Below are 15,570 nucleotides of genomic sequence, written 5' to 3'. Positions count from 1 at the left end.
AAAAAATTAAAACTACAAAAAGTCTGGAGAGTGGTTTATTTTGAGGTACTTCCGGGTCGCGGTGACCTCTCTACAGTTCGCTGCCGTGTCCGCCATCCTTCTCTCTCCTCTCCAGGAGCAGGACAGACCTCGTAGGACACCAACATGCTGTCGGTTCGCGTCGCAGCGGCTCTCGCCCGCAACCTGCCCCGCAGGGCTGGATTGGTAAGCACCTCTACTTATATATGTGACGTTTTTGTTCACTTCTTTAAGGAAAAACAAGAATTTATTCGCACAAAACCATGGCGGCTGTTGTGTGCGCGCACGTCTTTGCATCGGAGGGCACTGGGCCCTTCGCAGTGCCAGTCACTGTTGCTAACATGTTTGTAGTTGACAGACAGCAAAACCCAACTTGAGGAGTCGATAAATGAATAAAAAAGCAAACGCTGGTCCACGTGTTGCACTGCTAGGCGAGTGTCAGTGGAAATGACAAAGCTGTAGCTTGGTGTTGAAGGTCAGGTTTGGCCCCTTCTGCATGACAGCTTTAGTCAAAATGTATTTATCAAGCAAGCTTTGCACAGTTCTTTCAGTACATAAAGCAACATTATGGTAGACATTTCACTGTTCTGGATGGATATTATAGACTCGATCTGTACCAGTCATCGGTTGAGATTGTCCTATGACTCTATGACCTGAAACCTTTTATATACAGTTTGTGATACTTAGAACCAGCCCAATCTTTTATAAAATTTTAATATAGCTGCTGTGATTAAATTACACCGCAATGCATGGTGCAGTAGTTCATGTGTATTCTGTATGTAGCTTTTTTTTTTTTTATATATATATTTCTGCCTGTCACCTCTGTGACTCAGGGGGCTATAGGTGATTTAAATCCAGTGGCAGTGACACCTAAAACAAGTCCAGTCTGTAATCTTTACTTTGTTCACTTATTTTTTTTCTGTGTTTTCTGTATTTTCACAATAATTGGTGTTGAGTTGACGGTTGGTAGAAAGGTTACCTGGCAGCTGGGGATCTTATTAAGTTTATCATCTACTTTTTAATAGACAAAACATTAGACATTTCAAAATTAACAGCACAACAAATCTCAAAAATTATCATACAATGTAATTAATAATGAAAGACGGGGGTTTCATTATTATTTTTTATAATGTTCATTTGGAACGATTTATTCCATGATTGACATCATGACCTCTTTAATTTTAGTTTGCCTAATAAGCTGCCAGTTTATATTTGGTTAGACTGTTTTTAAATAATTAATGATTGAAAACTGCTGTATTTCGAGCCTGGATAAAACTAATTCTTTCGCTCTTTCTTGATGTGATAAAGGTATCAAAGAATGTTGCTGCGGCTTGTGTAGGAGCCAAGAATCTACACACCTCTAGCCCATGGCTGCAGAAAAAAACAGGTCAGTGTTTTAGGAAGTCTGCTTCAGCCTAGAGTCTAAGAAATGAAATTATTTTGGAACATTTCTCCCCAGCAATGTTTGAGGAAGAACCACTATGTAAAGATCTCACAATATATATGTCTTAATTAGTTTCATAGAACTTTATTAACCCTGAAATGTAAACACTTATCATACATTACAGGCACTGCTGAGGTCTCATCAATTCTGGAGGAGAAGATCATGGGAGCTGATACCAGTGCTGATTTGGAGGAGACTGGTCGCGTACTGTCTATTGGTGATGGTATTGCCAGAGTGTACGGTCTTAGGAACGTGCAGGCTGAGGAGATGGTGGAGTTCTCCTCTGGTCTTAAGGTGACTATCTAAGTCTTACATAATGACCTTGTTTAAATACCACGAGTGAATAAAATTTTTTAAACAGTTTCTAGATCATTTTAAGTCAAAGGTGTTTGGAGAATGATAGATTTTTACTTTAGCAGCAAAGAATATCTGTAAGCCACTGGGTAAGCATACTGCCTCAAGTTTAAATCCCAGGTTAATGTTTTTCCTTGAAATAATAACCTCTGAAAATAAGTGGATCTGTTGGCAGAAAATTGAGTTAAAGATGTGGTTTTGATTAGTCTTTACCCACATACTGTGTCCTTTAAAATGGATTATTAAACACAGTGGTTGTTCAAGTACTTTGCATGGTAAATTCATGCAAACAAAGGTAATAATGGTTATTTGTTCTCCTACCCAGGGTATGTCTCTGAACTTGGAGCCTGACAACGTTGGTGTCGTGGTGTTTGGTAATGACAAGCTGATCAAAGAGGGCGACATCGTCAAAAGAACGGGCGCTATCGTTGATGTGCCTGTAGGCGAGGAGCTCCTGGGTCGCGTTGTGGACGCTCTTGGAAATGCCATCGATGGAAAGGTACCTGTCAGAAAACTGAGAGAGTCTTGTTTTCCAGATTCTAAATTAATTGCGTCATTGCTTATTCTAGCCGAACAGCACTTGAAACTTCAAATATTATAGTTTATGATCACATAATGTTCATTCAAATGTACAGTGTTAGGTATGTTTGATAAATGATTGAAACTGCTGTTTAATAATCTATTAGTAAACTGAGGAGTTGGTTCATTAACTTTCAACTAAATTTCAATATGTGTAAAGAGATTTTTGTTCACCCAATTTTGCTAGCCTTTGGCTTTGTGGAGTTGATTGATGGTACACTTGATGGTTTTATACATCATTTTCTCCACAGGGCCCCCTGGGCTCCAAGGTTCGCAGGCGTGTGGGACTGAAAGCTCCTGGTATCATCCCCCGTATCTCTGTGAGGGAGCCCATGCAGACCGGCATCAAAGCTGTGGACAGTTTGGTCCCCATAGGTCGTGGACAGCGTGAGCTCATCATTGGAGACAGACAGACTGGGTAAGAGGCTCAAAGTGAATAGCTGAATACAACAGAGTATTTGATGTGATTTCCAGTGCCTTTTAAGTGCTTCTACAGTAGTGGAAGTGACGGTTCCAAAGAAGGGGTCACAGATACCCTATTATTATAATAAGTTGTTGTTGTGTTTTTTAGCACTTAACCATTATTTTTTTCACAGACAAGTTTTTTTTTGTTATTTCATGAATTACATTTTAAACTCATTAGTTCATATTAGGCTAAGTTCTACCAGCTTTGTTTCATGTTTCGCAGATATGTCTCATGAAACACCTGATTGTTTTTGTCAGATGGGAAACCAAATGTGCAAAATAATTCCATATATCTACATGAGCTTACATCACTGTGAACAAGGTGTCATTTTTGTATGCTGGAAGCTAGGATTTCTATTGTGTTTATGAATAATTGATTAGAAAGTGAAGAAATACACTCTTTATAATATAATACACTTTTTTTAGACTGTTAGACTTTCTAAAACTGTTCTAAGCACAAAAATGTGAACTGGTGGTTTGTGTATCCACATTTGTCTTGCAGAAAAACTGCCATTGCCATTGACACAATCATCAACCAGAAGCGCTTCAACGATGGGACTGATGAGAAGAAGAAGCTCTATTGCATTTACGTTGCTATTGGCCAGAAGAGGTCCACAGTGGCTCAGCTGGTGAAGAGGCTCACTGATGCCGATGCCATGAAGTACACCATAGTGGTGTCAGCTACAGCTTCTGATGCTGCTCCACTGCAGTACTTGGCTCCCTACTCTGGCTGCTCCATGGGAGAGTACTTCAGAGACAATGGAAAGCACGCCCTGATCATCTATGACGATCTCTCCAAGCAGGTGAGTTTATTTGGTCTCATGCTACAGAGCGTTTTTAACACAAGCGTAAAAAACTGTGTTTAAAGTCTGTGTCTGGTTCTTGCTTTCCTGCAGGCTGTCGCTTACCGTCAGATGTCCCTGCTGCTCCGTCGTCCCCCCGGGCGTGAGGCTTACCCAGGAGACGTTTTCTACCTGCATTCCCGTCTGCTGGAGAGAGCTGCTAAGATGAACGACAACTTCGGCGGTGGCTCCCTCACAGCCCTTCCTGTTATTGAGACACAGGCTGGTGATGTGTCAGCCTACATTCCAACTAATGTCATCTCCATCACAGATGGACAGGTCAGTGTGCGAGTAAGTTGCCTTCCCTCATTTTAATTTGGATCCTCAGCCACCATTAAATATGTTTTATCCTGCAGATCTTCTTGGAGACTGAGCTGTTTTACAAGGGTATTCGTCCAGCTATCAATGTCGGTCTTTCCGTGTCACGTGTCGGATCTGCTGCCCAGACCAGGGCCATGAAACAGGTTGGTCTTTCAGTCTTGCCTAGTTCTAGTCTCTCAACTGATTTTTGTGCTGGGAGTCTTTCACATTAACTTCCTTTTTCCTGTCCATCATCAGGTGGCTGGTACCATGAAGCTGGAGCTGGCCCAGTACCGTGAGGTGGCTGCCTTTGCTCAGTTTGGTTCTGATCTGGATGCTGCCACTCAGCAGCTGCTGAACCGTGGCGTCCGTCTGACTGAGCTGCTTAAGCAGGGACAGTACTGTGAGTATTTGCTGTTTGTATAGAAAATGATGCATCCATTTAAAAAAATAATAATAATATAATTTATCCATTCTGCAGTTGTCTTACTTACTGTGCCCATGAACTTCCATCTTTCAGCTCCAATGGCTATTGAAGAACAGGTAGCAGTCATTTATGCTGGTGTGAGGGGACACTTGGACAAAATGGAGCCAAGCAAGATCACCAAGTTTGAGAAGGCGTTCCTGCAGCACATACTAAGCCAGCACCAGGACCTGCTGGCAAATATTAAGTGAGTTTAACATTTGTAAAGCAGTAGCAGATTCTTTATTTTTAATGCATTGGTTACAATACATCTCAATCTGTTCTTCATTGCAGGGCTGATGGCAAAATCTCTGAGGCATCCGATGCCAAGCTCAAACAAATTGTGTTGAATTTCCTCTCCAGCTTTGAGTAAAGTGGTGCTTTTTGGTCTGGTTGTTTTCATGTTTGCATAGTTCAGTGTCAGTTATACTTTCTATGAACTTAAAAAAAACTCAAAGGGCACTTGATCTTTAAATGTACAGATTTCTCTGAACAGAGAATAAAGTATTCCACCTAACTCTGACTCAGTTTCCTTTTTTGTTTTTACAGTACTGCTGTTATGTGGAGCTTTTGTATTTTCTCAGTTGCCTATTCTTTAATCAGTTACATGTAAGCATTGAGCTAAAGCATTTATTTAAAACTGTAACAGAAAAAGAACTGCTGCAGTTGTATATCCCTCAAATTTCAAAAGACCAGCAATGCAAATAGTTCTCATTTGTATTCATATGATCATACACTCAAACTTTGTTTCAGTGCCAAGAAATGCATAATTCAGCTTTTTATCAGGTCAGGCTCATTATTTGAGCTCAGTTCTTTAAAGTTTCCAAACACTGTTTAAGACAAACTTCCTAGAAACTGGAAGTAAATGGTTGATGAGGATGATAGTCTTGTCGTTGTAACCATATCCCAGCCTAGATCAGTTGTATTAGAGGATAAACATCTAGAGCTCATGAGCGAGCTTGTAAAGTTTTCTAAAGGTTCGTCGCATGTGCTGTAGTTGAAGCTTCTTTTAAGATCAAGGCTTGAAGACCTTAAACAGAAAGGAACTGTTTAAATTTTCTGTGACTGAGCAAGATGCATTAATACATACATACAGCCTGTATTCTGAAAACCACATTGCAGCACTGTTTATGAATACCGTTAAAGCCAGTGTCCTTTTATTCTGTGCTATTAATCTACTGCAAAGACTCTGCTGCCTTTTTATTTAGACATTTTTAAAAATAAGAAGCACAATCCCATCACAAACCATATCACCAGGCGCGCCCTCTGCTGGTCAGGAGAGGCAACTGGAACATGCCGAAACAAAAAGCATGTAAAACATGAAGGTTTTTTTTATTATAAAGATTAACAATTTCATCAATAGGTACTTTATTATATTTTACATAGTCTACAGATCAAAGTGAATCAAAGAATTTCAAATCAACTGTGAAACTGATTGTCATGAAAATGTTTGTGATACTTAGAACCAGCCCACTGGGCCAGTACATATGAAACTGTGAGATGAATTAACTAACATCAGTGAAACGTGTTATCAGTGCACTGATAACATTTGATAGTAACTTAAGTCAAAGTGAAGAAGAACATAGTCTGAACAGGTTCTGTGGAACGGTGAGTTTTACAACAACAAAAACTATGTCAGTTTGTATAAAGTAATAGTGTTAATGAGACAAAGAAATTCTAAAAAAAAAAAAAAAAACACTTAATGGAATAAATACATGATACACATTAATAAACATTAAAAGTACAAATTTACACCCAGTACTGTTTCATGTGGATTGTGGGTCTGTGATGTTTATGTTTGGGTATATTATTCTGTTTGACATAGCAGGGGTCATAATAATCCCACTCCAGAGCTGAAGCCAGCACTCCGTTGGACAGGCCATCACTGTCTGCAGACAGAATCCGCAGGGAGACCCCTGAAAGGAATTGCATTTCCACTTTAGATGTTTATTGGATCAAAGGTTGTACTTTGCTGCACAGTCTGTTTTCAGTGATTGCAAACTGGAGGATTCATATCACACAAACTTTGGATTTTTATGTGCATGAATTACACTCAGATACCTTTTCTTCGTCTGCGGTCAAATTCTATGCGGACATTCTTCATAGTAAAAGATCAACAAGAAGAAAACTTTCTAATCTTTCCAAGAATTTAGTGTAGATATTACTGACCGTGATCACTAGTTTACAGATTTCTGCAATTATTAAAGCAATTATTCACACTTAGACACTTCATTAGGTATATCTAACTAGTTCTGGATAGGACTGCCTTAATTCTTCACGACAGATTCAACAGAGTGCTGGAAAGATTCCTCAGAGATTTTGATCATTATTGGCATAATAGTGTCATACGGTTGCTGCAGATTTCATGCCTAAGGTGCTACTGATTTGGATTTAGTGCATGTAGATTTCAGGTGATTATAGTGAACTCATCGCCATGCTCACAAAACCAGTTTCAGATGATTTGAGCTTTGTGATATGGCACGTTATCCTGCTGGAAATAGTCAGTAGAAGATGGGCACACTTTGTTCATAAAGGGATGGACACGGTCAGCAACAACACTCAGACAGTCTGTGGCATTTAAAAGTTTGCCAGTATCCCTCACACCATTGTACCACCAGCCTGCAATGCTAATACAAATCATGGTTTATGCAGCACATTCTTACGCTACCATCTGAATGTCACAGCAGAAATCGACTAGGCAACATTTTTCCGCTCTTCCTTTGTCCGATTTTGGAGAATCTCTGAGAACTGTGGCCTCAGTTTTCCTTAGTTGCCACTCCTAAAGAGTGGCACCCAGTGTGGTCTTCTGCTGCTGTAGGCCATCTGCTTAAAGGTTTGATACGTTATGCATTAGAGATGCTCTTCTGCATTTCTTATTTGTATCAATCGGTTATTTGACTTACTGCACTCTACCCATTCTCCTCTGACCTCCAGCATTAATAAGCCAGTTTCACTCAGAGAGCTGCCCCTGACTGGATGTTTTATCTTTTTCAGATCATCCTCTGTAAACGCTCAAGATGTTTGTGTGGGGAAAAAATAGAAAAATAACAGAAGATCAACAACTTCTAAAACATCCTGGCACTAACAACCACACAATGTTCAGAGCCAATTAAATCACCTTTCTTCCCCAATCAAATGCTCAGTTTGAACTTCAGCAGGCTGTCTTGGCCATGCCTGCCAAGAGTTGCTGCTATGTAATTGGCTAGTCTTTGTATTCCTGAGCAGCTGAACAGATGTACCTGACAAATTTGCCAGTGAGTGTACGCATAAAAATCATGGGTCAGTTTCCTGATCATTTCTGGGCTACAATCAAAATTTAATATGCCAACATTTTCTTATTTGTCTAGAAACTGGTGGATTTAATTTAAGAGTACTTTCAGTCAGGAATAAAATGTGTTTTCAAAATAAATGCAAGCCCTATTTCATGTATGGATCAACATCAGTTATTGAAGACATTTGTATACAGTGAAGTTGTTGTAGTGGTGATCACTGTGAGGGGAAGTACCTGCACTTGCTCCAAAATCACTATCCAGTCCAGGACCCGCTGCAGACGCGTTCAGACAGGACGCCTCTGAATGCAGGTTGGTGTACTCGCACTCCATGTCTATCTTGTCAACCCTGCACCCTGCAACACCTGGGTCCACACCTGGCAGCATCTCATAAGTACTGCTCCTCCGAATCAGACCCACAAATTCGGTCTCCTGCAGAGAACAAAGGGATACAAACAGCTGCTCATAAGAACACGATCTACTGCAGCCCCCCCCCCCCCCCCACACACACACCTCTTTCAAGGATTAACATCTTCCAGTGATAAACTGCATCACATCACACTTCATTCAAGATACAATTAGACTTATTTCTTCTATGTGCTGAAATACTTGCAAATATATTTTGCAACATCTAAAATAACCCCAAAAGATCTTAAACGTGCAGGCAAACTATATAGCAGATGGATTACCACCAAACCAGTGCTGCCTGGGGCTTTGGACTCCAGACAACCTTCAGAGATTCCTTGTGTAACAACTTTCTTTGGTATATTTTTATTTTAAAGATAGTTTATTTGGTAAAATCAGAGCATGCAACACAAAAGCAGTTACTAATGGGAGGGTTTTGCTGCTTCCAGTGAGGCCTTGAACTTCTCTTTGCATTTGTACTTAATTCAGCTACCACACATAGGAAACCTGTGCACACAATGAGCGGTAACAAAGGGGTTAACGGGGCCCTAAATTGGGTTAATTAAGCCAGTTGCGCAGTTTGAAGTATTTGCGACTCAACGTTTAATACTTTGTCAAAAAAAAAAAAAAAAAAAAAAGGGAAAAAACCCAATTACTCACCATAGGAGTGTTTGGAGGAACAAGGTTCACTCTGGTTTCAGTCCCTGAATCGTGCGGTAAAACTTGTGCACTCCTGCGCCAGCCTGTTTTGCTGAGGCTGTAGGTCCGTGAGCTGGAGGCCAGGTTTAGTCTCGGGGTGAAACAAGCTTCTGGAGAGGTTGCCCAGATGGTGCTCGGCGCTCTCTGAGACCCTGAACCGGTAGCGCCATCTGGCCTCAGAAGCCGGATCCTGTGATCCAGACCGATCCTTTCCCTGGAAGAAGCTCTGGAAGAAGTAACGGGATGAGGGAGCACGGGCTCTGATAGCGATAAATACGCTCTCCGCCCGTCTTGGCGCAAAGGAAACGCCACATCGGACAGTCTGACTCTCTGAGGAGACCGCAAAAGCATCTCCTCCGTGCGTTCTGGTCGCAGACTGATTTTCTTCTTTGACAGGATCAGTAACTTGTAACCCAGCAAGAGGCAGTTCAGCAGAAGCAGAACGACCACACAGGGAACGAGCAGGAGAACGACTAAGGTCAAACTCGTCACAGGGTTCCCTTCAGTCAGACTGGATGCTGTGGTTTCACTTACTTGCGACATTTCATTCCTAAACACATGGAGGCTGAATTTGGGAAAACCTCAGATCTCAGCTCAGATTACAGGTCGTCTCTCTTTACACAGGTGGCTCGATCTCTTAAATCAATGTGGACTGTCTTTTTTTGGTTTGCCAGTATTTTCTATCTGATGCCATCCTGCATCTCAAATGTATGCAGCCTCCAAATATGAGTGTTGTCCTTAATCATTCTTGTCTCCATCACTGTAGGCATGCGCTCTCACTGCTATCAGAGCACTGGCTTTATTTGACAGGACTGTGCAGCGCTCAGTTGGCCGCCACATAAATTACAGACCAACAGGTGTGCCTTATTGTGTGCAGGATGATGTTAGGACTGGCCGCTAGATGGCAGAAGATGACTGCTATATCGCTGAGCAACTTCAAATCTGGTCTGAAGTGTGATTTAGTGGACTGCAAATGTCTGAGAGTTCACTTATGTAAGTTTAGGATTTGAAAATAATAAACTTTTATCCAATAGTGAGGCGGAAACAGAAGTCAAATTGTTCTTTTTCTTTATTTTCCATGCTTTCAAACATCTCTATATCAAGTAATAATAATAATAACAATAATAATAATACATCAGCAGGTGGCTCATCGCAGATTATATACAGACATTTCAAATCATTCAATAGAACATTTGACAGATGAATCTCTTTTAGAGACAGTGTTTCAGCATTTTGTACACAAAGTAGATCTTTGTAGACAAGTATGTTTGCTATTGTAATAAATCAATGCAAAAGATCAGTCATATGAACACCATATAACTATAATGATGACAGTAGTAGAAGTAATAATAATAATAATACTAAAGTTGTGTTATTTCCCTTACATGTTTCTACCATTGAGGTTTAAGGAAGTCTATACAGACTTGAATAGCACACTGATATCCTGCGAAAGGTTTGCAAGTATAACAGTACAGATAACTCATTCAAGAGAAAGGCTATCGAGTCAATGGATGCCCTCAGATACCAAAGACCCCCATTAATCAGCTGTCAACTCACTGCTCGCACAGCACTGCTAAGTTGGTGTGCATCGTGCCGAGCGCCCGCAGAAAGTCATCTCCTCGCAAAAAGTTGCACGTGATCTACAACTTGCTTATGCGCCGCTTGCCGCTTCCAAACACAATAAGAGGTTGTGATTTGGTTGTGATAGCACCTCAGGCAAGGCTGTGTTTGTGAACTGGTAAGAACTGGTAAGAGTCACCCGGCTAGCACTGCGCCAGGCTGTGCTTGATGATCTCTCGGGACTGTGGTGGGATTCTGTCTGGGAAGGCCACCTGGAACTCAACCACCAAGTCGCCTCGCTGGGATGGGCTTTTGGGCAGGGGAAGGCCTTCGCCCCTCAGCCGGCGGACGGCACCGGGTTTGATGACATCGCTGCAAGGCAGAGGCATCATCCGGTTGTCAAGCGTTGGAACGTTTACTGTACAGCCGCAGAGAGCCTGAAGACAAGAGAAGAAAGAGAGAGTTAGCCCTGCAGACCCATGAAGCTGTTAACCTGTTTCACAATTCTTTTTCGAGTGGCCTAATTATGAGTGGAATCCAGTTTCTCTAAAAGTGTCAAGTTGCATAAGAGATAAATGTGGGGTGTCTGTCCTTCTGAAACAATTCTCTGTGTTATTTTCTGCGTTATGCAACAGATCGGTGTTACAGATGTTATAATCGCTGCTCCGTTTACTGGCTCAGTGTGGGCGTTAAGTGTTTTAGTGACTGAAGTGAGCCATAGGAAGATGGAGGAGCTCTTTGAAATGTCATTCTCTGTGACTGCTACCCTGCTAATCTGTGTGTGGGCTGGTGGAAGCGAGAGCCAGAGACAGAGTGAGCCAAAAAAAAAAAAAAAGGCGCCTGCCTTATACAAGCAGAGAAGTCTGCAGCCAGCATAGTAGTTGTGAGGGAGGGTGAAGTGCAATTCGTGGGGGCAGTCAGTATTGGGAGCTAAATTTAGCTCCTGCTTGCTCGCTCGCTCTGCAGGGGCTGATGAGGTAAACGGAGGCGTTGGCAGGCTTACTGCTGTTTCTGTGTTTGTGGGGGTCTGTCAGCCCGCTGTAAGCTGAGGGGTTCAGATGCCCATAACAGAACACTCTGTTCTGTCCTCAGACTGCAATCAAAGATATTGTCCTCCCTCCCTGCATTTGGCAGAGATTGGACCTTCAATCTTATGTATTACTGCTGGTTTTTTCAGTAATCGATTTTCTCTGGCATTTAAGAAAGAACGTTACTCAATGGTTATATAAAGGACAAGAAGTGGTGCATAGATCTTAGCCTTTATCTGAGTAGGTGTAAGTGGTTGTATCTGAGTATAGGCCACTCATATGTTTCATAATGTATCTGATGGCGATGCACCAAACTCACCTCTTTAAGGGTGATCTTGGCCGTGTAGACAAGGTTGGAGCCCTCTCTCTTGTACTGAGGATGCTCCTGGTCCCTGAGAATGAAGGTGATGTCTGCGGGGGCGCTGTTGGGGGTCTCGTCCCCCTCCCTGGGGAAGGTGATCTTGGTTCCCGATTTCCAGCCTTTCTTTACCACCACATTCAGCACCTTCTCTTCTGTTCGCAAGGTGCGGCCGTCTGGGTTGAGGCGGCTGCGGGTAATCTTCACATGCTTGGTGCAGCCCTGCATCACCTCCTCCAGGGTCACCAGCAGGTCGTGCACCACCACTTCGCCCTGCAAGCGCCTCGGGCCTTTCCGCAGGCCACCCTCGGGGCCTGCAGACCCGCTCACGTGGCTGAAGGTGAACCGTCTGAAGGGGTTGAAGAGGTCGTCGTCGCCCTCTTCGTTGCCAAAGAAGATGTCGAAGTGGTCAGAGCCATTGAAGAAGGAGGAGAAGGTGGAGTGGGGGTCGCCGTGGAAATTGCTGCGGAAAATGTTGCCTCCGTTTTTAAGGCCTGAAAAGGGGAAAGAAAACAGGTTCAAGTCAAACTGCTGCAGAACGTCTCCTAATTTGATGTTCCCTAAGTTCTCTTCATGCCACCTTCTCTAAAATGATGTAGAGACCAAGAAAACTCTTCTGTTTCTCCCTCAATAGCTAATCAGCCTCACAGCTGTCGCATTTCACATGTTGAGCTTGTTTTATAGGAGTGGGAGTCATCACACATCAATATTTAGCATTTGATGATGACATGAATAGTTAATCTAATCGCCCACGCTACACTAATCACTCAGATGGCAGTTACTAGTGAAGCTATTTAAAATGCTAGCAATCACAATTTCAGATCCTCGCCCTTCCTCACCTTCCTCTCCAAACTGGTCGTATATGCTTCTCTTTTTGGGGTCAGTCAGGATCTCATAGGCCTCTGCGATCTCTTTGAACCTGTCCTCCGCGTCAGCATCGCTGTTCTTGTCTGGGTGGAACTTGAGGGCCATTTTCCTGTAGGCTTTCTTGATCTCATCTTCATTGGAATCAGGGGAGACGCCCAGGACTTTGTAGAAGTCTTTGCCTGCGGGTTTGATGGGCAGACAGGGCACGTCCTGCTCTGACCTGGTGCTTTCCTGCGAAAACACACAAAAATGTCACATTAAGAACCTTTCTTCACCTTTTAAACATCAGCTTGCGCCAACCTTGTATCCCAAGTGTTGCCAAGCAGTGGCGAATAAGCATGCAAATTCAAACCTCTATCACCTAGAATGTTAAACAGAGTAGCTGATGCTCAAGATATCTTCCAAAAAACTGCTGCAGAATATCTATTGATATGCAGAAAATCCCCCCACCTCTAACAGAGTCTCAATGGGAAAACACCCTTATCTCCGTGCTGCTGCATGTGCGGTCACATATCCATGAATTTCATAGGCTCATGCACAGCACAGCGTGATGGGGGAAAGTCATATAAGAGGCAAAAGACTCTTCCCCACCCCACCTCAGCGACTGAGATACTCTGCAGCGATTGGCTGAAAGCGAGCCGGCAATTCTTACATATGAATGAATCTGGTACAACAGTAATGTGCCAGTTCCATACACACTGTTTAATTAATCATTCATACGAACTGTCAGCACCGTGCAGCTTTACACACTTCATACATGCTAAAGACAAACAGCCCCAGAAACTTCCCCGCGAAAAATGCGAAACTTACCGCTGAGGACGAGGAGCCGGAGCTGTCCCCCCTGTGCATAACTCGCACTTTGCACTTGACATTGCCATTTTTGTGCTTCACACCGAACTGGGTCCAGATGAGAACCATGATGGGAAACTTAGCTGTGGTGCTACGTGTGTCGCTGTCTTCGGGGCTGGTGCTGAAATCGCTCCGCTCGCTTGCTCAGCTCGCTTTCCGTGCTGTCTGAGCTCTCCTCGGCTCTCCGTTAAATACCAGAGCGGCGGCTCCCCCCTCCTTTCCCACTAGCCGCTCCGTCCGCCCACGCGGTGTGACTGAGCTTTCCCCGGACCCGCCCATTTCCTCACGCGCGGCAGGGGATGCCGGTGTCCTGAGCGCTCTCGGTGAAGAGCCATTGGCGCTCAGGCGATGATCACGCGGATGTTGCAGCCTCCCTTTTCCATCTCGAGACTTGTTTCCGGAGTTCTTTAAGGCAGATTTGAGCAGTCACGACTCGGTACACCGAGTCCTCTTTTTTTCTCCTTCCACAGACAGAACAGGCACAGTTATGAAAAAGAACTCATAAGTGCTGTCTGCCCAGACAAACTCCAGACAGAACATACCCTGCTGGGTGATGAAGCCCCTGTCCTCGAGTGCCATTTTTGCATTTAAGCTCACGCCTTGTCTTTCTTTTTACAGATTAAAAACATTTTTTCAGTGGATGGGAGGAACAAAAATGACTATATCGTCTTTATGTTGGTGGGTGTGCAGAATCATTTAAGAATAGCCATTTCTGAAGTACATATTAACAATGCCATAATACCCATATTAGGCAAGATGCCCTCAGGTAAAAGGGCGTGTCCTTCACAGCCAGTTTGATTCAGATCGATTCAAAATAATTATATGTATACATCATATTTATATATCATTTCTTTTAAATTCACAATATGAGCCATCACAGTGCACCTTATACTGTAAGGCAATGCTCATTCAGTTGCAGGGGGAATGTATTCCAGTTAAAATGTATTGTGACTATTTTGTTATGTAGATAATAGTACATGATTCTCTATCTACGACTGTCAAATCTAAATGAGGATAATAAGGATGTGGTCCCAGCTATTGAAAGGAAACGAATATGGCACCACCTCAAGGAGCGCCTTGTTATGAACAGTTTTCAGACACATGATGTCTGTCATAAATTCCACTTTTACTCTTTGGACTTTGTTGAGACCGTCAGGCTTCCTCCCACTGTCCAAAGACATGCAGCTTGAGGGGGTAGGTTAACTGGTACTTCTACATTGGCCATAGCAGTGAATGTGAGTGCGAATGCTTGTTGTCTCTCGGTGTTAGCCCTGCAAGAAATTGATTACATGTCCATGGTGTACCCTGCCTTCCACCCTATGGCAGCTGGGATAGGGTTAGATAAGAGGAAGAGGAGGGATACATGGATGGGTATAGTGTGTGTATATGTAGGGATCAGTGATGCATCATCTGAACAACTGTAGTTGGTTGGAGATGATGGTTCACACAGAGTTTGGTATTTTAGTCTTTTATACTTTCAAGAGAAATGTGAGGGCTTGTGAGATGAATAAGAAAATAAGGAGTGACAAAACCATTGTTTAACATGACAGGGGTACTAATTAGACTGCTGCTTCACACGGTAGTTTTAATCAGACGTCTGTTATGTTATGTAATTCAAATCTTTCATCAGACAGTTAATAAAAACTGTTATAATACAGTCGGGCGGCAGGAAAAAGGTAGTATAAATTCCAAGTGTCTAAAACCTGACTTAGCTATCAAGCTAATGTAGTATAACAGCAGAGGACGGAATGCAAAATTATCATTTTTTGGGGCAGCATCACAGTGAGTTGGAGTTATTGTGTTGCTCTGGATTCCACTCTGTCACATCCCAAACTCCTCATATTTTATATATTGACCATAATTCAAAAGAAAACCACATTTAGACGTTCACGTGACCAAGAGCCAAAGCTGATTTTCTGTACTGTAAAGAGCTGCTAATGGAGATTGATTAAAAGGTCAGAATAGTATCCAAATCCTTCTATAAGTAAGTCTTGTCAGCAGATAGCCATCTTCATAACACCACCAAGCACTTATCTAAGCAGTGATTGTGATTATCTAAGATAACTCACA

At 42.7% G+C, this 15,570-nt stretch overlaps 3 protein-coding genes across 4 annotated transcripts; 1 reads left to right on the top strand and 2 right to left on the bottom strand.

Annotated features, from left to right (window-relative positions):
* The first annotated feature begins 63 nt into the window (after positions 1-63).
* Positions 64-4,982, top strand: atp5f1a (ATP synthase F1 subunit alpha). 2 transcript variants are annotated; one of them, XM_084935536.1, is made up of 11 exons: positions 64-204; positions 1,327-1,405; positions 1,587-1,756; positions 2,142-2,315; positions 2,647-2,813; positions 3,363-3,663; positions 3,757-3,981; positions 4,059-4,166; positions 4,261-4,405; positions 4,523-4,673; positions 4,760-4,982. In XM_084935536.1, the coding sequence occupies exons 1-11, from the start codon at positions 145-147 to the stop codon at positions 4,836-4,838; spliced, it is 1,659 nt and encodes a 552-aa protein (XP_084791662.1). In that variant the 5' UTR covers positions 64-144; the 3' UTR covers positions 4,839-4,982. The 2 variants fall into 2 exon arrangements, with proteins under 2 accessions (XP_084791662.1, XP_084791663.1); XM_084935537.1 differs by lacking the exon at positions 64-204 and having other exon boundaries at positions 1,328-1,402; positions 1,583-1,756.
* Positions 4,983-5,686: 704 nt separating this feature from the next.
* On the bottom strand, positions 5,687-9,793 carry hwa (huluwa). The gene is made up of 3 exons (XM_084935545.1): positions 8,800-9,793; positions 7,971-8,166; positions 5,687-6,381 (listed from the first exon to the last, which is right to left on the bottom strand). Exons 1-3 carry the CDS (start codon positions 9,379-9,381, stop codon positions 6,215-6,217), a joined length of 945 nt encoding a protein of 314 aa, XP_084791671.1. The 5' UTR covers positions 9,382-9,793; the 3' UTR covers positions 5,687-6,214.
* A 96-nt stretch (positions 9,794-9,889) lies between these two features.
* Positions 9,890-13,683, bottom strand: LOC146383938 (dnaJ homolog subfamily B member 5). The gene is made up of 4 exons (XM_084935542.1): positions 13,462-13,683; positions 12,624-12,882; positions 11,746-12,278; positions 9,890-10,835 (listed from the first exon to the last, which is right to left on the bottom strand). Exons 1-4 carry the CDS (start codon positions 13,567-13,569, stop codon positions 10,602-10,604), a joined length of 1,134 nt encoding a protein of 377 aa, XP_084791668.1. The 5' UTR covers positions 13,570-13,683; the 3' UTR covers positions 9,890-10,601.
* Between the last annotated feature and the right edge of the window lie 1,887 nt (positions 13,684-15,570).

The sequence above is a fragment of the Perissodus microlepis genome, chromosome 7 (genome assembly GCF_051167445.1).
Source record: "Perissodus microlepis isolate ML-2025 ecotype Zambia chromosome 7, ASM5116744v1, whole genome shotgun sequence".
In the NCBI taxonomy this organism is placed as follows: Eukaryota; Metazoa; Chordata; class Actinopteri; order Cichliformes; family Cichlidae; genus Perissodus; species Perissodus microlepis.
The sequence above is the reverse complement of the archived record's forward strand: the minus strand, read 5'-3'. Positions and strand labels throughout refer to the sequence as shown.

Coding starts and splice junctions, on each gene's coding strand:
- atp5f1a (XM_084935536.1), top strand. CDS start 145: ATGCTGTCGGTTCGCGTCGCAGCGGCTCTCGCCCGCAACCTGCCCCGC. Junction 3,982..4,058: donor TCTCCATCACAGATGGACAG/GTCAGTGTGCGA, acceptor TTTATCCTGCAG/ATCTTCTTGGAGACTGAGCT. Junction 4,167..4,260: donor AGACCAGGGCCATGAAACAG/GTTGGTCTTTCA, acceptor GTCCATCATCAG/GTGGCTGGTACCATGAAGCT.
- hwa (XM_084935545.1), bottom strand. CDS start 9,381: ATGTCGCAAGTAAGTGAAACCACAGCATCCAGTCTGACTGAAGGGAAC. Junction 8,167..8,799: donor TTCCTCCAAACACTCCTATG/GTGAGTAATTGG, acceptor TGTTCTCTGCAG/GAGACCGAATTTGTGGGTCT. Junction 6,382..7,970: donor TGATTTTGGAGCAAGTGCAG/GTACTTCCCCTC, acceptor AATTCCTTTCAG/GGGTCTCCCTGCGGATTCTG.
- LOC146383938 (XM_084935542.1), bottom strand. CDS start 13,569: ATGGTTCTCATCTGGACCCAGTTCGGTGTGAAGCACAAAAATGGCAAT. Junction 12,883..13,461: donor CCGGCTCCTCGTCCTCAGCG/GTAAGTTTCGCA, acceptor GTGTTTTCGCAG/GAAAGCACCAGGTCAGAGCA. Junction 12,279..12,623: donor CGACCAGTTTGGAGAGGAAG/GTGAGGAAGGGC, acceptor TCCCCTTTTCAG/GCCTTAAAAACGGAGGCAAC.